The following is a 21,777-nucleotide window of genomic DNA, read 5'->3' on the forward strand; positions in this document are numbered from 1 at the left end:
ATTGTGGGAACTTCAGTCAGTTTTAACATTTCCCTTTAAGTGTAGTTTTTATGTGTTGGCAATAGTAAAGCATTTACATGAAAAATGCTTCATAGTACACTTTAAAATTGCACTATGAAGTCAAGACCGCATTGGTCTGGACTTATGATCTTTGATCTTGAAAGCTCTTAAACTGTCATAGTGTGCACATGAACTAAAATGATTGCTGCATATAAAAAAAAATCCTAATATTTTGGAATTTTCAAGCTTGAAATTTCCTGATGCACATTGCACATCATTGACTGGCATGTTTTTTTTCCAGAGTTGCTCACTATGAAGGAGGCCCAGTATGCAGTCATGCTCGATCCTTATGGAGACTTGAGCCACTACGTATTGCGTAAGTATGATGATTCCTCCGCAGGAATGACTTCATGTTGACGGAATGACTAGAGTGACTTCATGTTGTGGCTGATGCTCATTTGTGTGTGCCCGTTGGTAGTTGGAGTGGAGGCCACATTAAGTGGGGCCAGTCTTTCCGGATACGTCACATAACAACAGGCCGATACCTTTGTCTGGATGAGGAGAAAGGACTTCTCTTGGTGGACCCAGAGAAGGCAAATTCCAGGATGTCAGCCTTCTGCTTCAGGATTTCAAAGGTCATTGTACAAAGTGAAATCTATAAAAGACAGTGTCTGTCTCTTAGCACAAGTGTAGATATTCATAACAGTCTTAAAGGGAACACTTTTTATTTAAACTACAGGAAAAAATTGAAGTGACCCAGAAACGAGATGTGGAGGGCATGGGCATACCTGAGATCAAGTATGGAGAGTCCATGTGCTTTGTACAGCATGTTTCATCTGGCCTGTGGCTTACATATGCTGCTGTTGATGCCAAATCTGCACGTCTAGGTCCTCTGAAGAGAAAGGTAAAGCAGAAAGCATTTACTCTTCTATTTATGAGTGTTGAGTATATACTTATGTTTGAAGAACACCCATGTTTGATTCGTAGGCCATACTCCACAAAGAAGGTCACATGGATGATGCCCTCACGGTTGCTCGATCACAGACTGAAGAGTCTCAAGCTGCCAGGATGATTTACAGCACAACAGGCCTCTTCAACCAGTTCATCAAGTAGCATTTTATATGTTATTTCAATCTTTTATATTAGTCATTTTCTTGTTTTTTTTTAAAAAAAAAGTCATATTTGTTGTGGTATTCTCATATCTTCTGTATTCTCTTTATGTTCCCAGAGGACTTGATGCTCTAAGTGGAAAAAATAAATCTGCCAATGCCCCGTCTCTGCCTATGGACACAGTGGTGCTCTCGTTGCAGGATCTCATTTTCTACTTCCGACCCCCTGAAGAGGAACTGGAGCACGAGGACAAGCAGTTCAAGCTCCGCTCCTTAAAAAACAGACAGAACCTTTTTCAGGAAGAGGTTAGTTTGGATAATGAGAACTCACTCTTCATGAGAACAGCTGAATTCTGCATGAACATTTTATTTGAAAGATTTAATTTTTGGTCAGTGCTTTTATTTCAGTTTTTATTGCTTGTAACAGGGAATGATTACGCTTGTTCTGGACTGCGTTGATCGCCTCAATGTGTACAACACAGCAGCCCATTTCTCAGAGTATGCTGGGGAAGAAGCTGCTGAGTCATGGAAAGAGATTGTGAATTTACTGTATGAATTGCTAGGTATGTGCAGATTATGGTTTATTTCACTCATTCACTGTTTTAGACTAATAATCATTAGTGTTACCACATCTGGACACTTTTCTTGTTTGTGAGTCTGTTGCATTTCTAATCTTTTCTTTGATCAGCTTCTTTGATCAGAGGTAACCGTGCCAACTGCGCCCTCTTCTGCGACAACCTTGACTGGCTGGTCAGTAAACTGGATCGTTTGGAAGCATCTTCAGGTATCTAGGACATGAATCTGTTTATTAGCTGATGGAAACTGGTTTTGTTTTATAACGACAGAGGGTTGATAAAACTGAATTTATTGTGCTGTGTTCATTTGCATTATATAGTTATTTTCTGAGAACATATGCATTTACTATGTTGGTCTTCTGCAATTTAATATAAAGCCCAAAACTTTACAGTGTATTCATATATTGTCATATTTTTTACGACAATAGGAATCCTGGAGGTGTTATATTGCGTCCTGATTGAGAGTCCAGAGGTTTTGAATATTATTCAAGAGAATCACATCAAATCAATCATCTCTCTGCTGGATAAGCATGGACGCAATCACAAGGTCAGAAACGCTGCAACGCTGTTTTCTGAGCATACTGCAAAAACCTGCAGCATGTGAACTTATTGCTCTCAACATACTTACTGTATAAAATGCAGTGAGTCTTAGATTCTATAAACCTTTTCTTGACAGGTCTTGGATGTGCTTTGCTCCCTCTGTGTGTGTAATGGGGTCGCTGTAAGGTCAAATCAGAATCTCATCACAGAGAATCTGTTACCAGGACGTGACCTTCTACTTCAAACTAACATCATCAACTATGTAACCAGGTGGGTCAGATTACAGTGAATGCGTCATCTTTGTTGATTTCACCAAAGTATCTAAGCAACTCCTGTGACTCCTCCTTTATTGTGATCTTACCTCAGCATGAGACCCAATGTTTTCCTTGGAACTTGCGAAGGATCCACTCAGTATAAGAAGTGGTATTTTGAGGTGATGGTGGACCACGTAGAGCCGTTCCTTACAGCTCAGCCATATCATCTCCGTGTAGGTTGGGCTCTGACAGAGGGTTACAGTCCTTATCCTGGTGGAGGAGAAGGCTGGGGGGGTAACGGGGTTGGAGATGATCTCTACTCTTATGGTTTTGATGGGCTTCACCTCTGGTCAGGTAAAATCTACTATGGTTTATGGTAAATGTACACAGTATTGTTTATTTCCCTTCCAGCCATTGTTGATGTTGTATTTCGACTTCCAGTTGCCCGATCCTTGTTTACTTAAAATTGAGGTTTCAAAAACCTTGCCTTATTTCTAATCTATTTCATGAACGTTTTGGTAGATTGTTCTTGGATATTAACAGAAAGTTTCCAAATAAGCTTCCATTTTGTTTTTTTCTTAAAATCCAAGAGGAGTCTCCACAAGGCTTTAATTTGTGCAGTCATGTGCAGCTCCTTGTAGGAGTGGAAGAACACCATTCAATTGTCTCTCTGGTGGCACTCCTATCACGAGTCTAATGAAGGGAAGCAGCTTAATCCCTTATGTGTAAAAACATCCCCATACACACACTTTCAGAAGTTTTTTGCATCTTCAGCACCAACTCTAGTGCAGACTTTTGCTGATAAGTCTTCTGTATGAATTTCAGAAATAGTAAACTGTAAAATATAATTTTACTCCATGTGTCTGCAGGACGTGTTCCACGTCATGTCGCCACAACAAATCAGCACCTCCTGGCAGCAGAGGATGTGGTCAGCTGCTGCTTGGATCTGAGCGTGCCCAGCATTTCCTTTCGTATAAATGGCCATCCTGTTCAGGGAATGTTTGAGAACTTCAACCTAGATGGACTGTTCTTTCCAGTTGTGAGCTTCTCTGCAGGCATAAGGTGGGATATTGTGCATTTATCGAGTAGATATTATGATTTTATTTATTAATAATTGCATTATAGGTATTTAAATAATTGTTTTGTCATGTCATTTTTTTTCCCAAAAGACTGCGATTTCTTCTTGGAGGTCGTCATGGGCATTTCAAGTTTCTTCCACCTCCAGGCTACGCTCCGTGCTATGAAGCAGTGCTACCCAGGGACCGTTTGCGGATCGAGCCCATCAAAGAGTATAAGCATGATTTTGATGGCGTCCGGAATCTGCTGGGTCCAACTCAGTCCCTTTCACATACAGCCTTTACACCTTGCCCAGTCGACACTATACAGGTAAAATCCAGTTTTTACTGCTTTCATTTTCTTTTCTTCATGCTGTGCTGATTTTTTTGAGTATTATTTCAGATTGTGCTTCCACCTCATTTGGAGCGCATTCGAGAGAAGCTCGCAGAAAATAGCCACGAGTTATGGGCTGTTACCCGCATTGAACAAGGGTGGACGTATGGACCAGTAAGTGATTCAGTCCTGGTTATGGTTCCCACAGAACATATTGTTGTATACATCAGCTGTTTTGTTTTAAAAATCTTTGCACTTTTTGTTAAAAGTTTCGTGACGATAACAAGAAGCTGCACCCCTGCCTGGTAGATTTCCAGAGTCTGCCTGAACCTGAGAAGAACTATAATTTGGCAATGTCTGGAGAGACACTGAAGTACGGTGGATTCTTCACTTAATTAACAGCACTGGGCTTTAATCTGTTTGTGTTTCTAATGTTTTGTGTGATTCATTTCACAGGACTCTGTTGGCACTAGGCTGTCATGTAGGAATGGGAGATGAGAAAGCAGAAGAGAATCTCAAAAGGACCAAACTCCCTAAAACGTGAGCTACAAAAACATTAATAACCTTAACTCGTGAAGTTATTTTTATAACACATGGCTCTCCAGGACCCATTTTGATCACATAGCATTGTTAATTAGGTACATGCAGAGTAACGGATACAAGCCGGCCCCTTTGGACCTTAACCATGTCAAGCTGACTCCTAATCAAAACACTCTAGTGGAGAGACTGGCAGAAAATGGACACAATGTTTGGGCAAGAGACCGAGTCCGCCAGGGATGGACATACAGTATTGTCCAGGTACCACCATTCTTTCTATGGAGTCACAAAAATGATAATCATCATTATCATCATACTAGTATGGTTGTAGCATATGTCTGCTGATGTGTGTGTGTGTTCCCAATCTCCTCCCAGACGAGTAAATCAATCCTGATGCCAACATGTCTGTGGCATCTATTTTCAAATATTTTATAGAAATTCCAAAATCATTTATATTTGCGCACTTGAGAGATAAGTTGCAACAAATTTTCCTGACTGACTCCAAATAAAATGCCGATGTGTCACAATATAATGTTCCATATCATCGTACTATAATGGTCATAGCATATGCATGCTAGAATGCCCCCCTTTTCCCACATGTAACACAGGGATTTGCTAGTAATAATAAAAATAATTATAATGTGTGTAATTATATTTTAATGTTTGGTATTATTTTTTTGTAAAGGACATTATGAACAAGCGCAATCCTCGTCTGGTTCCTTATAACCTCCTGGATGAAAAGACAAAAAAGACCAACAGAGACACGGTTTGTGCCGCTGTTCGCACTCTGATCGGTTACGGTTACAACATAGAACCACCTGATCAGGAGAGCAGTAAGTTTCCACCATTTAAAAGCAGTAAATCATGTTTTTAACATCATCTTGGAAGATCCTTTATTAAAGAAATTTACAAGGTTTTTAATTGTTGAAGTGTTCATTTGTGGGTTTGTGCTTTTATAGGTGGACATGGACCAGGCAGCTCCCGTGGAGATAAAATCAGAGTGTTCAGGGCAGAGAAATCTTACGCTGTTACACAGGGGAAGTGGTACTTTGAGTTTGAAGCTGTGACAGTTGGAGAGATGAGAGTGGGCTGGTCCAGGCCCAATGTTCGCGCAGACACTGAACTTGGTGCAGATGAGTTGGCGTATGTCTTCAATGGCTTTAAGGTGGGAGACCGTAGTTTCTACACTATGATGGGTGCCTACATCTGTCTGGTATTAAACTACAAAGTTACAATGTTTTTAGGCCCAACGTTGGCACATAGGAAATGAGCCATTTGGCCGTCAGTGGCAATCTGGTGATGTGGTGGGTTGTATGATTGACCTCACTGAGCTGAACATCATGTTCACACTCAATGGAGAAATGCTGATCAGTGACTCGGGCTCAGAGATGGCCTTTAAGGATATCGAGATAGGAGAAGGTAGGTACTATAAAAAGTGAGTACCTTTGCATGTGTATTCCATGTTTCATGTGTGTGTTCATGCATGTTTCAAACACCTCCAGGCTTCATACCTGTGTGCAGTCTGGGCCTGTCTCAGGTGGGCAGGATCAACCTGGGTCAGAACGTCAGTAGTCTTCAATACTTTACCATCTGTGGCCTACAGGAAGGGTTTGAACCCTTTGCTATCAACATGAAAAGAGACATTACCATGTGGTTCAGCAAGAGCCTTCCCCAGTTTATTCCTGTCCCAGCTGATCATCCTCACATTGAGGTACTGTACATCATCTGTTACAATGGTTTGTTTCCATGCTGAATACGTAATTTCCAGATCACAATCAAGACCTGTTTGTCTGTGCACTAGGTGTCACGCGTTGATGGGACAGTTGATACCCCCCCTTGTATTAAAGCGACCCACAAGACATTTGGATCTCAGAATGCCAACATAGATTTGCTCTTCTTCAGACTCAGCATGCCAGTTGAGTTTCATGAGACTTTTAAAATCCCAGCAGGGACCACTCTTCTTACTCGCACTTTGACCATCCCTGAGGATGAAGTGTTGGAGGTGGACCCAGGCTCTGATTTTGAAATACTCAAAAAGTCTGCTACTCGCAAGGAGCAGGAGGAAGAGAAGAAGGAAACCTCAGTTCCTAAAGAGACGCCTGCTATCAAAAATGGAGAAAATGAGAAGGATGCCTCCACTGAGAAAAGCAAAAAGAAAGGGTATGGAATCACATAGCACCACTTTAGAAGTGGATGTGTCAAATCTACCGATGGGATACTGTGTTTGTGAGCGGTAGTGTAATTGCTGTTGTTCTTTGCAGTTTCCTTTTCAAGGCTAAAAAGGCAGCGTTAATAACTCCACCCCCAGTTGTACCCACCATGCCCCGCTTAGTGGAAGATGTAGTACCAGATGACAGGGATGACATAGACATCATCCTCAATACCACTACAGTATGTCTGAACTTATGTAGTTATTATATTCATAAACATATAAAGTTCATGCCTAAACTTGCCATTTATGGCTCTACTGCCAGTATGAAATCATTAACAAACTATATTAAAAAAAACACTGCCTTTTTTAACAGTTATGATCGATGATTTTCACATTAAATAATTTTTGTGTACTTCTTTTTCTCCTTCATTCACCAGTACTATTACTCAGTACGAGTGTTTGCTGGACAGGAGCTAAGTGGCGTGTGGGTTGGCTGGATAACACCTGACTATCACCAGTACGACCCTCATTTTGATATCAGCAAAGTCAGAAATGTAACTGTGACTGTAGGTGATGACAAAGGCAACATTCATGACAGGTATGTTAATTATGGAAAGCCCCCCCCCCCCCCCCCCCCCCCCCCAAAAAAAAGCCTGTGTTTCCAATTGAATATGACAAACATACACAACTGGTTTCTTGGTTCTTCTTTGTTTTTTCAGTATCAAACGCAGCAATTGCTATATTGTATGGGGAGGGGAGTTCAGTAGCTCCCAGCAGACCCGAGTCAGTCAGGAGGATTTTGTGATTGGCTGTCTCATTGATTTGGACACTGGACTAATGACTTTCACTGGAAATGGAAAAGAGATCAATACATTTTATCAGGTTAGATAATTTTCAGTCTGATATTAGGCCTTCCTCTTGCTTGTATATATTGTTGTTTATTCCTGCTGTCTTACTATTTATATTGGCATGGAGCACCCACAATTTCATTGTACATAGACAATGACAATAAAGAGCTATTCTATTCTATTCCTGGTTAAATTCTGTATTCGTGTGAAATTATCTTCCTTCAGGTGGAGCCAAACACAAAATTGTTCCCGGCTGTCTTTGTTCTGCCTTCCAGTCAGAATGTGGTTCAGTTTGAATTAGGCAAGCTCAAGGTCAGTCGCAAAGATTTGCTGCATTTAATCAACCTTCAAAATAGGAAATACAGTTTCCAGTTATCGGCCGTGTTGTGTAACAGCCTTTCTTAATGCCTCATTTGTCTTGCTAGAACATCATGCCGATCTCAGCCGCGATGTTTCGGAGTGAACGCAAAAATCCAGTCCCCCAGTGTCCTCCTAGACTGGATGTCCAGATGTTAACTCCAGTTATCTGGAGCCGAATGCCCAACAACTTCCTAGCTCCAGAGATGGGACGTGTTAGTGAGAGACTAGGCTGGATGGTGGAGTGTACGGAGCCACTCACTATGATGGCCCTTCACATCCCCGAGGAAAACAGGTCAGATCTGCATCTCTGCTGTATTAATTTTTTATTGCTAAAAGATGCTAAGATGTGTTTTTTTTCAGCAAATCTCTTTACTTTAAATAGGTGTATTGACATCTTGGAGCTGTCTGAACGGATGGATTTGCTGAAGTTCCACTACCATACTCTGAAGCTATACAGCTCAGTTTGTGCACTGGGAAACAACCGTGTGGCACATGCTTTGTGCAGCCACGTGGATGAATCGCAGCTCTTTTACGCCATAGAGAACACCTACCTACCTGGACCAATGAGAAGCGGCTTTTATGACCTGCTCATCAGCATGCACCTGGAGTCAGCTAAAAGGAATCGTCTGGGGACCAACAAGGAATTCATAGTTCCAATGACAGAAGAAACACGTAGTATCACTCTGTACTCTGACAAATCTCACGCTTTACCTGGCGTCGGCCTAACTACATGTCTGCGTCCAAAACTTCATTTCTCTTCTGTTGGGTTTGTGGGAACAGATCAAGATATTTACACACTTAGTCCAGTCATTCCCCTACAGGTAAGACTGAGGTGTCTTTGCACTTAATGGCAACTCTGAATTTACTAATAATCACATTTTTACATGCATTATACTGTATATTATATACATTATACCTTACATTTAATCAACATATTGTATTTTTAGGTGCTAAAGACCAAAGCTCTGAACATGCTGACTGAGGCAGTGCAGGATGGAGGTCAAGCCATGAGAGATCCTGTGGGAGGCAGTGTTGAGTTTCATTTTGTTCCAATCCTAAAGCTCATCAGTACCCTTCTCATAATGGGTGTGTTTGATGATGAAGATGTCACACACATCCTGAAGATGATTGAGCCCACAGTCTTTAGTGGCAAGCAAGCGGAGGAGCCTGGTGAGGGGGATGCCAAGGTGCAAGAAGAGAAGGACCTTCCCAAAGTAGCAGCGATTAAAGAAGGGGAGCAGGAAGCCCTGGGGGAAGAAGAAGAGGAATTTGAGGATGATGGGTTGGGTTATGAAGAAGAGGAGGAAGAACTGGAGGAAGAAGAAGCATTAGAGGAGGGTGAATCTATCGTGCAACATGAGGAAACAGTGGTTGAGACAGACCCGGTAAATGGTGAGAAAGGAGCTGAGGAAACAGAGAAAGAGGTGAAACCTTTAGAGACGGGCGGGGAGGGAAAAGAAGAACATCTAGAGCAAGGACTTTTCCAGATGAAGCTACCAGAGTCTGTGAAACTGCAGGTATGACAGTTTGTGTATTCAAAGGAACTCTCTTTCCGAATGCTTGATATCTAACTTTATTAATGCTGATTCACTTTGCTTTTGTCCTTTAGATGTGCACTCTGCTGCAGTATTTCTGTGACTGTGAGCTACGTCATAGAGTGGAGGCCATCATTGCATTTTCTGACCAGTTTGTCAGCCAGATACAGTCCAACCAGAGGCAGCGCTACAATGAACTCATGCAGGCCTTCACCATGAGTGCTGCCGAGACTGCTCGCAAGACCCGTGAATTTCGCTCCCCACCACAGGAGCAAGTACGAAGAAAACAGAGTACATTTGTTAACTGTTAAACTGTATAAATAAATGCTAAAAATATTTCTTAAAAACTGGCTACATTTCTACACATTTTTATTTGTCTGTGTTTTATTTCAACAGAAAAGTGGAAAAATAACTGTGCCTGATATAAAATGGACTTAGCTACTCATGTACTACCATGAAACATCCCTTAAAGTAAAAACTGATCATACTTGCCTGTTCCTAACCTCACTGTAGGTCAACATGCTCATGAACTTCAAGAACTCTGTTGAGGATGAAGAGTCCCCAATTCCTGATGAAGTCCGCGAATCTCTGGCCGCCTTTCACAATGCTTTGCTGGCACACTGTGGTCAGTTTTCACTTTCTGTATCAAGTATGCATTGAAAAATTGTCCCTACCGTTACATTGACTTACTTAAAACATTGATCTCAGGTGTTCACATTGAAGAGGAGGAACAAGAGGAAGAAGTGGATAATTCTGTCCGTGGACGGCTCCTTCGACTGCTGGAAAGGGTGAAAAAGTTTCGTGAGAAGAAGGAGGAGGTGGAGTCTGAGCCACAAGAAGACAAAAAACCAAGTAAGCCTTTTTTGCTTTTAACAAGCAATTTAGTATTTATTACCAAGTTGAACAGGTTTTAATGCAAAAACGATGATTATTGCCCATAAGGATAACCAATTTGTGGATTTGTGGTCTGTCATTTGTCGATAATGTGTTTTATTAAAGCATTTTTTCCCAGGAGTTTTATTGTATATATAGTATTGTCTTGCAAAATTAAATCTAACTAGGGCCACTTTAATACAAGACCATTCTTATTCTTACTTAACCTTTTGTCTTTTTGCACCAGGCACATTGCAGGAGTTGATTTCACATACTATGATCCACTGGGCGCAGGAGTCATTTATCCAGAACCCTGAGCTCGTGCGTATGATGTTCAGCCTCCTTCACAGGCAGTATGATGGACTCGGTGAGCTCATGCGTGCCCTTCCTAAGGCCTACACCATCAATGCAGTTTCCATTCAGGACACCATGGACCTCTTGGAGTGCTTGGGCCAGATCCGCTCACTGCTTATTGTCCAGATGGGTCCAGAAGAGGAGAGACTTATAATTCAAAGCATTGGGTTTGATGGCATTTAAATTTTCATTCTCATTTCTCAGTATCTTGCATTAAAATAAATGATTGATACGTTCGTGTGATACAAGCTAAATTTAATTGGTCTTCCTTAGGAACATCATGAGTAACAAAGTTTTCTATCAGCACCCCAACTTGATGCGAGCTCTGGGCATGCATGAAACTGTCATGGAGGTCATGGTCAATGTACTTGGCGGTGGGGACTCAAAAGTACGTTTTTTAATTCATTCATCATCATTGTAAACATCTTCTTGTGGAAAGACAAAACTATAAAATAAATAAAATCTACTGTTTTATTTAACTTACTACTTCTGTTGCTTTATTCCTACAGGAGATCAGATTTCCTCGGGTGGTGACAAACTGCTGCCGTTTCCTCTGCTACTTCTGTCGCATCAGTCGTCAAAATCAGCGTTCCATGTTTGACCATCTTAGCTACCTTCTCCAGAACAGTGGCATTGGCCTTGGTGATTGTCTTTGTTGAAATCCAATGTTAGTCTCGATGATTTCTTTCTTATATATGGACTGTGATAAACCTGGCAACTGCGTTTGTTGTATACTTTAGGAATGCGTGGCTCCACCCCCTTGGATGTGGCTGCAGCGTCTTGTATTGACAATAACGAGCTGGCATTGGCTCTTCAAGAGCAGGATCTTGAAATGGTAAAACAAAGTTTATCTGTTCAAAATTCTATAGCTTTTAAACCTGACTTGAATACACTCATAATCTTTCCAGGTTGTGAAGTATTTAGCCGGATGTGGACTTCAGAGCTGTCCAATGCTACTGGCTAAAGGATACCCTGACATCGGCTGGAATCCTTGTGGTGGAGAGAAATATCTTGACTTTCTTCGTTTTGCTGTTTTTGTCAATGGTCAGATTTTTTTTTTGTAACGTTGTAACATTTCATTTTAATTTCCTCATTATTTCTGATTCTCAATCTTATCAATAACCTATAAGAACTATGGTCTCTATTTCTTGTAGGAGAAAGTGTAGAGGAGAATGCAAATGTGGTGGTGCGCCTCCTCATCCGTAGGCCTGAGTGCTTTGGTCCAGCCTTGAGAGGGGAGGGTGGTAATGGACTCCTGGCTGCAATTGAGGAGGCAATTAAAATATCAGAGGACCCTGCAAGGGATGGCCCTAGTGTTAAGAAGGATAGACGCTTTCCCATGTAAGAGCTTTTTGGCTTCATTGGAAGGATTTTATTATCTGCTCTAGTGTTGCAGAAAGATAGAGACATGTTTTTTACCGACAGGTTTGGAGGAGAGGAACAGCACGAGGAGAACAGGGTTCACCTGGGAAATGCTATTATGTCTTTTTACTCTGCTCTTATTGACCTGCTGGGAAGATGTGCTCCAGAGATGCATGTAAGCTGCCATGCTAAACTTATCCAAATGTTTTAGTTTTATAGAAAAAAACCCGTTTATAGTGTGTTTGTCTCTACAGTTGATCCAGGCTGGTAAAGGTGAGGCTCTCAGGATCAGGGCCATTCTGAGGTCTCTGGTCCCTATAGAAGATCTGGTGGGAGTCATCAGTCTTCCTCTTCAGATTCCAGCTTTTGGAAAAGGTGAAAATTCATAATAAATTAGTTATATATTCAGTCAGTCAACAAATTATCCCAATAATGGCTCCAGTAAAACCAATAATGGTTTTACTGGTTGTCCTACATTGTACACAGCTGCGTGCTAATAGATCCTTTCTCTCTGGGTTTTCAGTCATTTTAATTACTTTCCCCAAATGTTTTCTTCATGTTGTGCTTAGACAACAGCGTTATTGAACCAAAGATGTCTGCTAGCTTTGTGCCAGATCACAAGGCTCCCATGGTGCTGTTCTTGGACAGAGTTTATGGTATTGACAACCAAGATTTCCTTCTCCATGTGCTGGAGGTGGGCTTTTTGCCTGACATGAGAGCTGCTGCCTCCCTGGATACGGTAAGGCTCAAACATTTCACACTGTTTTTGTTTGTTTCTCTGGGAACAATGCAAAGCTTATACAGACTAAGATAACTGCTAAGATTTCTTGCCAACAGGTTGCTTTTAGCACCACTGAGATGGCTCTGGCTTTGAACCGCTACCTCTGCTCTGCTGTGTTGCCACTCATCACCAAGTGTGCCCCGCTCTTTGCTGGCAGTGACCATCGAGCCATAATGATTGACTCCATGTTGCACACAATCTACAGGCTGTCTCGTGGACGAGCCTTCACAAAAGCCCAAAGAGACATTATTGAAGAGTGCCTCATGGCTCTGTGCAAGTGAGCTTAACATGATAGGATGCCTTACATGTCACTTAATACTGCCAGGTTTGGATTAGGTGTTAATTTATTTTTTCTTCAGGCATCTACGTCCATCTATGCTTCAGCATCTGCTAAGGCGGCTGGTATTTGATGTGCCCATTCTCAATGAGTATGCCAAAATGCCTCTAAAGGTATGAGGACCCTGTAAAATGTTTTCACTATTAACAGAATATTTTCCTTTTAGTTTAGCTGTTTCACTTTTGTTATGTTGCGTTCTGCAGCTTTTAACCAATCACTATGAGCGTTGTTGGAAATATTATTGCCTCCCTAATGGTTGGGCTAATTTTGGAGTTGCATCAGAAGAGGAGCTACATCTTACACGCAAACTGTTTTGGGGGATCTTTGAATCACTAGCTCACAAGGTAACTCCTGCAAATTATTTTGCTTTTTCAGTTTATTAGTTGGCTTATTAAATGACAGCTGGGATATGGGCTCCAGCTGCCCTAAATCCTGGATGGATGGATGGATGGATGGATATTGTAATATTTTTTATTGTGATTCCAGAAATTTGATGCTGAAATTTTCAAAATTTCAATGCCATGCATCTGCGCCATTGCTGGAGCCATTCCTCCTGACTATGTAGATGCCAGCTACTCCTCCAAGACAGAGAAAAAGGCATCAGTAGATGCAGAGGGAAACTTTGATCCTAAACCTGTGGATACAACAAAGTGAGGGGCTTTTTACTTTGCTAGAAATTAATCATCTCTCTGTTTCGTAGTTAAAGCTAATTTTACTCTGATGCTTCTTCCAACCATAGCACTATCATCCCTGAGAGATTGGATCCCTTTATTAACAGATATGCTGAATACACTCATGACAAATGGGCCTTTGAAAAGGTAAAGTTTTGTTTATAAGTCTTTAGCTAAATCTGGACCAACACATTAGGTTAATTTGATACAGCTATACATTCATCAGTATATATAACTCTAAAGGAATACAAAGGGATCCTAGTAAGCATGACTGACAGCTGTAATTCATGCTGTATATGGCCATGTATGTTTCAGATTCAGAATAACTGGTCATACGGTGAGGCACTGGATGAAAATGCAAAAACCCATCCCATGCTTAGACCGTACAAGACATTCTCAGAGAAGGTACGTTCACAGACATGCAGTGATCATCTTGAATCTTGATGTAGTGTGTGTATTTGTTTCTGCTCACACTGACTTTTCTCAAAGGACAAAGAGATCTACCGATGGCCAATTAAAGAGTCAATCAAAGCCATGATTGCATGGGAATGGAACATTGAGAAAGCTAGAGAGGAGGAAGAGTCAGAGAAGAAGAAGGCAACATCACGAAAAATCTCACAGACTGCACAGGTATACAGTTGTTTAGAACCCTTGACTGACTGCATTAATACTTAATAATAATGTTGCTTGTTGTACAGTAGAGTGCATAACAATCTTTCTGTTCTAGGCAACTTATGATCCAAGCCATGGCTATAGTCCACAGCCCATTGATATCTCCCATATGGCTCTTTCGAGAGATCTGCAGGTATGGGGTTAAAATGTTGCATCCTTCTATTTTGCAATCTTAGCATCTTACTAATATTTATATCTGCTTATAGTCAATGGCAGAACAACTGGCAGAAAATTACCATAACACCTGGGGAAGAAAGAAAAAGTTAGAGCTGCAAGCAAAAGGTGATTTAATTTCTTTTGAGCGTGGAATATAGAGAAAGAAAGATTTGTCTTTTCCAAATAGTTCTGGATGTGCTTTTGTTTGTGCAGGAGGTGGAACACATCCTCTGCTCGTGCCCTACGATACCCTGACAGCTAAAGAAAAGGCACGAGACAGAGAGAAGGCATATGAGCTGCTGAAGTTCTTGCAGCTTAATGGATACGCTGTCACAAGGTAATAATAAAATTGTTGAGAATGGACAACATTGAACATTGGTTCAAAATAAAGTCAGTTTATCCAAGCTGCTCAAAAGACTTTTTGAATCAGTAGTTCCTACAAATGCATTGATTTGTATGGTATTACATGCAATAGCAAAGAGTTTGCTATTGCTGTAGCTAAAATTCAACTTTGTGGGTTTTTTTGGTGTAGATTGATAAAAATAATCGATAGGGCACGTGAACATCCTTTGGCATACCAGAAAAAGTTTAACCACTGACTTCGATCTTCTGTCTTTTCAACATAAAACAAACATTAATTACAGGCTTCATCTTGACTGGAATAAACTGATGCATAACACCCTGACTGTATTATAATGTACGACCAAGAGCATGAGCATTATGAGCATTAATTCTTTCACTATGAGAAACCAGTATGGACATGGCATTATTGCTGCCTCCTTAAATAGTGTTTTATTATGGCAGAAATTCTGAACAGGAAGTCTTTCATTGTTATCATATATCAATTTTTGAGATATAAACTCTCCCCGACTTTAGAGGCCTTAAAGACATGGAGTCGGACATATCATCCATTGAAAAGAGGTTTGCGTATGGTTTCCTTCAGAAACTGCTGAAATGGATGGAAATCGCACAGGAGTTCATCGCACATCTTGGTATTGTGGGGCAAAGATGAAAAATAGTGTGGTGTACATTCAATTTTTGCCACTGTGTCCGTGCTATTGTATACTACAATCTGTTTTACAGAGGCTGTGGTTAGCAGCGGACGAGTGGAAAAGTCTCCCCATGAGCAGGAAATCAAATTCTTTGCCAAGGTGAGACTATTGTGCGAATGTAAAATGTAAAATACTTGTACTTGTTATTTCTGTACTAAATGTGGAATACCCTCTGAATTCTCTCTCTCAGATCTTGATGCCTCTAATAAACCAGTATTTCAAAAATCACTGCCTCTACTTTTTGTCTACACCTGCAAAAGTCCTGGGTAGTGGCGGGCATTCTTCCAATAAGGAGAAGGAGATGATTGCAAGGTGATGTCTCTGTTTTATAGATATGACACAGAAATATATATATTTGTGTATCTTTTTTTCAAATATTATGTTTCTCCTTTTATGAGCTTTTGATTTCTTCTTGAGTTTTCTTTTTCTTCCTTTTCCTTTCTTTCACTTTGTAGTATCTTCTGTAAAATGTCTGCTTTGGTGAGGCACAGAGTTTCTCTCTTTGGTAAGATGGCAAACTTGCAGCACCACTCTTTCTGAATCTTTTCTCTGTCTTCTCTGTTTATGTGTGTTTCTGTATTTTGTGAGCTGCAATGCACCATTCTGTCACCCGGGTTAGCCTAAATGCCATTGCTCCATGTTTTTATGGATATACAGTAGGTGATGATGTGGATTTATTTCTATATTTGCAGGAACGGATGCCCCAGCAATTGTTAACTGTCTTCACATTCTGGCTCGATCACTGGATGCAAGGTTTGTTTGTTTTTTTCTTAATAACACTATAAAACTGTATTATAGTTATTTTTCATGTTTTTCCTTTTACCTTTTGTGTTTGCCTCATTAGGACGGTAATGAAGTCAGGACCTGAGATTGTTAAAGCAGGGCTACGATCGTTCTTTGAGAGTGCTGCTGATGATATTGAGAAGATGGTTGAAAATCTCAAATTGGGCAAAGTATCGAAAGGCAATCAGGTACATGATGTTTAATATGGGCATTAACAAATTAGAACTCATATATCCAAGTCCATAATCATATGCTGCTTCTCTTTTTTCCAGCAAGTGAAAGGCGTCTCTCAGAACATCAACTACACCACCATTGCACTGCTCCCAGTACTTACCTCCCTGTTTGATCACATTGCTCAGCACCAATTTGGAGATGATGTCATCCGTGAGTGCTTATTCATGCTTTATATTCCATCCATCTGTTCTTTTAACCACTTATCCAATTCCAGTGACCAATTCAACTGACACTGGACAGGTTGCCAGTCTATCACAGGACTACTAAAGAAAGACAGACAACTACTCACTTACAGCCACTTTAAAATCTTTATTGGATAGTGATAGGAAGTTAAGACAGAACTCACGCAGGCCAAGGGAGAACATTCAGACTCGACTTGTGTTTTGTATCCTCGTTGTTATTTATTAATAATTCTGACACTCTCGGTCTCTCTGTGTTTTTGCATACAGTGGATGATCTGCAGATGTCATGCTATCGGATCATGTGCAGCATCTACTCCCTGGGGACAGTGAAAAATCTACATGTTGAGAGGTGACTCCATATTTTTTAAGATGTAAAGTAATTTACTACTGATCATTTTGGAGCATTTGCTGCACTCGTCCCTTTACCTTTACAGGCAGAGGCCAGCTCTTGGAGAGTGTTTGGCACACCTTGCAGCAGCTATGCCGGTGGCCTACTTAGAACCCCATCTAAATGAATTTAATGCTTTCTCTGTGTACACCACAAAGACTCCCAGAGAGAGAGCCAGTGAGTGCAATACTGTTGTCACACTTTTGTTAAATCTAGCAAAGTCTTGTTTTTGAATTATCTTTCAATATTTCTCTTCTGGATTAAAGTCTTGGGCCTTCCCAATGAGGTCCAGGAATTATGTCCAGACATCCCAGAGCTGGATACTCTGCTGAAGGAGATTGGGGACTTGGCAGAGTCGGGGGCTCGTTACACTGAGATGCCTCATGTGATTGAAATTACTTTACCCATGCTTTGTAACTACCTCATTCGCTGGTGGGAGAGAGGACCTGAAAATTTTCCAGAGATGGAGGGCCGACTGTGCACTGAGGTCACGTCAGAACACCTTAATCAGCTGCTAGGAAGCATCATGAAAATTGTAGTGAACAACCTGGGAATAGATGAAGCCTCCTGGATGAAGAGATTGGCTGGTGGGAGCTGTTTTAAACTCTGCTCACATGCCAGTGTTTTTTTGGTTTCTTTTGCAAGGAAGTTAAAACCAGTTCTTTTCTCCACTAGTGTTTTCACAGCCCATTGTTAGCAGAGCAAAGCCAGAAATGCTCAAGTCTCACTTCATCCCAACAATGGAGAAACTGAAGAAACGCACATCAAAGGTGGTGGCTGAGGAGGACCATTTAAGGATGGAGGGAAAATCAGAGGGAGATGAGGAAGATGGCACTATACGTGATGAGTTTGCTGTCCTCTGTAGAGACTTGTATGCCCTTTACCCTCTACTTATTCGCTATGTGGACAATAACAGGTAGAATAATGTTACAGTCACCAAGCTATGAATCCTGCCTCATATTGACAAAATTGCAATATATAAATCTTTTTATATATTGTTAATTATCAAAACTTGAGATAAAGAGAGTTTAGCCTTATAATAATTTATTCTGCTGCAGAGCGAGGTGGCTGACATGTCCTGACCCAGATGCAGAAGAGCTCTTCCGAATGGTTGGAGAGGTCTTTATTTTCTGGTCCAAATCTCATGTGAGTATGTTCACTTGGCCTTTTTGTTTGCAAACGCTTGCAAACAAAAACTTAATCCATCCAATAATTATGCTTCTGTTTCTCTCCTGCAGAACTTTAAGCGAGAGGAACAAAACTTTGTGGTGATGAATGAGATCAATAACATGTCATTCCTCACCGCTGACAGCAAGAGTAAAATGAGCAAGGTGAGTTAGTGAAAGGCAGCATATGCTAGTGTAGACCACATGTCAAATCAGGCAACTTTAGGACATATTGTTTAACAACTGTATGTCTTCCTTCCCTCGTGGCCATATTTTATGGTATAATTTGAAGATTTCATGACATTACCAACCAGTTTCAGCCACTTATAATTGGTCATTTAATAAGCATTTTGTTATTCTTAGCATAATGGTAATAGCTTTAGGGAAAAAAAATTATTTGAAAGCCGGGGAAGCAGTCTAATACAAAAACACACTTAAGCACCATTTTTTGTTTTTTGGTCTTATTTAAACATAGTGAAAGCTGCTGTAACCTCTTTGAGATTTGATTTTTAATTCAGATCTTTGCGAAGGCTCGCAGTTGTGTTAATGATATTCTCTCTTTGGCTGTCCATTGTTCTCTTCTTTCGTGTTGCGGCTGGGTTTCCAGGGCGGGGACACAGAGGTTAGACTTTGTTTTTGCACGACCGCTGTGCTGACCGCATGGCACCTCACTTTGGGGGAGCTTTTCATCAACCTCCCCAGCACACTGGCACATCTGATCCACACAAGTACAGTCACTACATATCCACAAACACATGTGAACACAAGTAACTCGTGTACACAGAAACACACAAAAAAATCCTGCAGATTTTAATCAGCGAGATGTGGAATTAATTCACTGCCACTGACAAGGGCCTCTGTGTGTAGTTGTTTCTGCAAAGTCTTGATTTGCAGCCTCTTAGCGATGAAGCAAAACTCTGGTGTGAATTTATTACTACACATATCTGGTAATTTATATTAATTAAAAGTCAAGGTCTTAGCCATATATTTCATTATCGATTGGTTTGGATACACTTACACTGGCATTAACTTTATTATATTGAGATTTAAGTCTACACTGACACAATGTCAATACAATGTACAATATCTTACACAAAATCATTCATTTATATTGTATCTCTTCATAGACTTTAGTGTAGAATTGTTCATAAGGGAAGCTGGGAAAAGATACTCATATAGTTCTCATAAAGGATCACTGGACTAATGGGCAGGCCCCACCTGCGGGCTTTCCCCAGTCCTGCCAGTGTGTGTGGGGGGGAGTCTGGAGGCGTTTGATGAAAGTACTCAGCTGTACAGTTCGGCTCATGGCACTGGGCTTTACACAAATATCAAAGTGGAAGTGGAAGCACAGTGCCATCATGCTGTCACTGAGTTTGCTCTTTTTTGATCATAGCTGAGTTGGAGTCTTCTAGTATGCCTTTTGTTTCTCTTCATGGAAGATGGTTTAGCTGTAGGTATTTGTAATGTAGCTTTTTGTCCACTAGGGGATGGTGTTAGTCTTCTCTGTGCTCTTTCTTATCTCCTCCCTTAAAATGCCACGGTACATCATTGTTTTAGTTTCTTTTATTCTCCCTAGTACCCACACTAACACACAGCTTGACGCTAAATGTTACTGAAGCAGATTTACTGAAACATTTGTTAGGTTCTCTTTTTAAAAGTGCTCAAAGTACCATGAACCTAACCAACATATTAATTCACACTTATTTCCTAAAATATTCCCCAAAATGCTTTGCACCCTCTAAACAACTTCACCATAACAAACATACACCTTACACTGAGAGTTTTTTTATTTCATTAAAAAAGAGGGTCATCTGGGACCACTTTAATGTCTAACAGTGATGCCTCAGCAAAACCCCTTTAATAAAAAGATTTAAGCTTTTATGTATAGTACTGTGCAAAAGTCCCGAGCCACCCCTCAGTTCGATGTATTTTGCTAGGAAAATAGAAGATTAATATATAATGATTAATATATGTGTAAACATGGAAATACAGTTTATAGGGCAAAAAAAGAGTCTGTGCAATTCTAACAAGCTTGAAAATCCATATTTGACATGACCACCTTTATTCTTCAACACAGCCTGAACTCTCTTAGGCAAACATTCTTGTCATTTCTTTAATTAGTCTTCAGGAATAGTTCTCCAGGCTTCTTGAAGGACATTCAAAGCTCTTGTTTGGATGTTGGCTGCCTTTTTGTTCCATTCTCTGTCAAGATGATCCCACATTGCTTCAATAATGTCGAGATCTGGGCTCTGTTGTGCCTCTCTCCTGACCTCCATATGCATCTACATACAATAGATTGATTAACTCAAGGATAAAATGCATCTCTCAGGTCCTGTGTCAGCTCTTTGCTGAATGTTTTCCTTTTTCTTAAGGACATGATATTTACATAGTGTTATTATACGGTAGATAGCTTTTTTTAGGCCTACCAGTTTTTCTGAAAATAAGTGAAAAAGCACCCACTGCCCCCCCCCCCAAAAAAAATTGGATGACCCTCAGATGATTATTAGAGAATTATTATTCCAGACCACTTACAATAAATTACAAGAAAGTCTGTCATCTTGAAAGTAAAATAGAAAGAAATGAAGGATGGCTCAAGTCTTTTGAATCAATCGTTTATTTTCACAAGGCAAGATAAGGGTTTACATAAATAATCACCAGCACCATGATAGCGGTCTTCCTATTGTATAATATGGGTAGGATCAATATGAATCATCAACACAGTTCAGTTTTATGGTTCAAAAAGAAATACCCTGTAAAGTAGAATTCTTAGAGCAAATATGTAATAGAGTAAACATTAATATTATGAAAGGTATTTATATACTGTATGCAATAGCATCCATTTGCACATTTTGGAGGACTCTAGAAAGAGCAGCTAACAGAAGGACTGAACTCTCACAGAAGCAGGGCATGAGCTCAGAAGTCAAATACAGGAAAGAGACATTTTTAGTTTGTTTAATTGTAGCTGTGTGATTTTAACAGCATGCTACTAATAAGTCTAACTCTGAGGATCTTGTTCTTTAACATCATCTAATACTTTCACCAAGGGCTACAGTTCCTAGAAAATCTCATTTACAATTACAGTATAAAGTGAATTTGTTTTGTTTAGCTGTCCTTTTCATGGAATTTTGAATGGATTGTGACTTGAATGAAATATTTTCTCTTGCACGTTGTTAATGCAATATGACTGATTTACTTTATTCTACGACCCATTTCCTTTCAGCCTCCCCTTCAAAAAAGCAGCAATATTCCCACTTTCTTATCACAATTTCACTCTCTCTTCTACTTACCAGTCTGGGCTCAGAGAAAAAATAACTCTATAGTTGGGGAACAACCGGATTCTGACCTTTAAATATGGGCACTTGTCTTTTTAGTGCCGATTGTTGACTGTAACATGTTTATTAGTCATATTATTAGTAGATGTAGTAGTGTGTTTCTACTTGGAGAGACCTACTGTGCATAATAAAAAC

General features: G+C 40.3%; 1 protein-coding gene across 1 annotated transcript in view; it reads left to right on the forward strand.

Moving 5' to 3' along the window:
* The window catches only part of LOC134637829 (ryanodine receptor 1-like), a 52,097-nt gene that overhangs the window by 6,771 nt on the left and 23,549 nt on the right, over window positions 1-21,777 (forward strand). The window contains exons 9-74 of the mRNA XM_063488353.1: window positions 302-376; window positions 479-635; window positions 740-904; window positions 988-1,109; window positions 1,229-1,415; window positions 1,537-1,672; window positions 1,798-1,893; window positions 2,113-2,231; window positions 2,361-2,494; window positions 2,591-2,832; window positions 3,348-3,540; window positions 3,648-3,864; window positions 3,937-4,041; window positions 4,137-4,240; window positions 4,324-4,407; window positions 4,506-4,665; window positions 5,090-5,261; window positions 5,379-5,569; window positions 5,649-5,823; window positions 5,907-6,115; window positions 6,206-6,564; window positions 6,666-6,795; window positions 6,994-7,154; window positions 7,276-7,438; window positions 7,630-7,716; window positions 7,830-8,056; window positions 8,147-8,585; window positions 8,712-8,910; window positions 9,010-9,102; window positions 9,166-9,281; window positions 9,374-9,574; window positions 9,813-9,924; window positions 10,008-10,151; window positions 10,420-10,693; window positions 10,800-10,914; window positions 11,036-11,168; window positions 11,267-11,361; window positions 11,435-11,570; window positions 11,681-11,867; window positions 11,952-12,063; window positions 12,143-12,263; window positions 12,458-12,627; window positions 12,726-12,946; window positions 13,029-13,119; window positions 13,210-13,350; window positions 13,493-13,656; window positions 13,746-13,824; window positions 13,993-14,082; window positions 14,167-14,307; window positions 14,405-14,482; window positions 14,556-14,631; window positions 14,719-14,842; window positions 15,382-15,497; window positions 15,589-15,656; window positions 15,748-15,869; window positions 16,013-16,062; window positions 16,250-16,310; window positions 16,402-16,528; window positions 16,613-16,724; window positions 17,024-17,105; window positions 17,191-17,321; window positions 17,411-17,731; window positions 17,820-18,060; window positions 18,203-18,290; window positions 18,383-18,475; window positions 18,918-18,932. Of these exons, the coding sequence (XP_063344423.1) occupies window positions 302-376; window positions 479-635; window positions 740-904; window positions 988-1,109; window positions 1,229-1,415; window positions 1,537-1,672; window positions 1,798-1,893; window positions 2,113-2,231; window positions 2,361-2,494; window positions 2,591-2,832; window positions 3,348-3,540; window positions 3,648-3,864; window positions 3,937-4,041; window positions 4,137-4,240; window positions 4,324-4,407; window positions 4,506-4,665; window positions 5,090-5,261; window positions 5,379-5,569; window positions 5,649-5,823; window positions 5,907-6,115; window positions 6,206-6,564; window positions 6,666-6,795; window positions 6,994-7,154; window positions 7,276-7,438; window positions 7,630-7,716; window positions 7,830-8,056; window positions 8,147-8,585; window positions 8,712-8,910; window positions 9,010-9,102; window positions 9,166-9,281; window positions 9,374-9,574; window positions 9,813-9,924; window positions 10,008-10,151; window positions 10,420-10,693; window positions 10,800-10,914; window positions 11,036-11,168; window positions 11,267-11,361; window positions 11,435-11,570; window positions 11,681-11,867; window positions 11,952-12,063; window positions 12,143-12,263; window positions 12,458-12,627; window positions 12,726-12,946; window positions 13,029-13,119; window positions 13,210-13,350; window positions 13,493-13,656; window positions 13,746-13,824; window positions 13,993-14,082; window positions 14,167-14,307; window positions 14,405-14,482; window positions 14,556-14,631; window positions 14,719-14,842; window positions 15,382-15,497; window positions 15,589-15,656; window positions 15,748-15,869; window positions 16,013-16,062; window positions 16,250-16,310; window positions 16,402-16,528; window positions 16,613-16,724; window positions 17,024-17,105; window positions 17,191-17,321; window positions 17,411-17,731; window positions 17,820-18,060; window positions 18,203-18,290; window positions 18,383-18,475; window positions 18,918-18,932 (9,649 nt within the window). The remainder of the gene's footprint in view (window positions 1-301; window positions 377-478; window positions 636-739; window positions 905-987; window positions 1,110-1,228; window positions 1,416-1,536; window positions 1,673-1,797; window positions 1,894-2,112; window positions 2,232-2,360; window positions 2,495-2,590; window positions 2,833-3,347; window positions 3,541-3,647; window positions 3,865-3,936; window positions 4,042-4,136; window positions 4,241-4,323; window positions 4,408-4,505; window positions 4,666-5,089; window positions 5,262-5,378; window positions 5,570-5,648; window positions 5,824-5,906; window positions 6,116-6,205; window positions 6,565-6,665; window positions 6,796-6,993; window positions 7,155-7,275; window positions 7,439-7,629; window positions 7,717-7,829; window positions 8,057-8,146; window positions 8,586-8,711; window positions 8,911-9,009; window positions 9,103-9,165; window positions 9,282-9,373; window positions 9,575-9,812; window positions 9,925-10,007; window positions 10,152-10,419; window positions 10,694-10,799; window positions 10,915-11,035; window positions 11,169-11,266; window positions 11,362-11,434; window positions 11,571-11,680; window positions 11,868-11,951; window positions 12,064-12,142; window positions 12,264-12,457; window positions 12,628-12,725; window positions 12,947-13,028; window positions 13,120-13,209; window positions 13,351-13,492; window positions 13,657-13,745; window positions 13,825-13,992; window positions 14,083-14,166; window positions 14,308-14,404; window positions 14,483-14,555; window positions 14,632-14,718; window positions 14,843-15,381; window positions 15,498-15,588; window positions 15,657-15,747; window positions 15,870-16,012; window positions 16,063-16,249; window positions 16,311-16,401; window positions 16,529-16,612; window positions 16,725-17,023; window positions 17,106-17,190; window positions 17,322-17,410; window positions 17,732-17,819; window positions 18,061-18,202; window positions 18,291-18,382; window positions 18,476-18,917; window positions 18,933-21,777) is intronic.

The sequence above is a fragment of the Pelmatolapia mariae genome, linkage group LG10_11 (assembly GCF_036321145.2).
Source record: "Pelmatolapia mariae isolate MD_Pm_ZW linkage group LG10_11, Pm_UMD_F_2, whole genome shotgun sequence".
NCBI classification, from domain to species: Eukaryota; Metazoa; Chordata; class Actinopteri; order Cichliformes; family Cichlidae; genus Pelmatolapia; species Pelmatolapia mariae.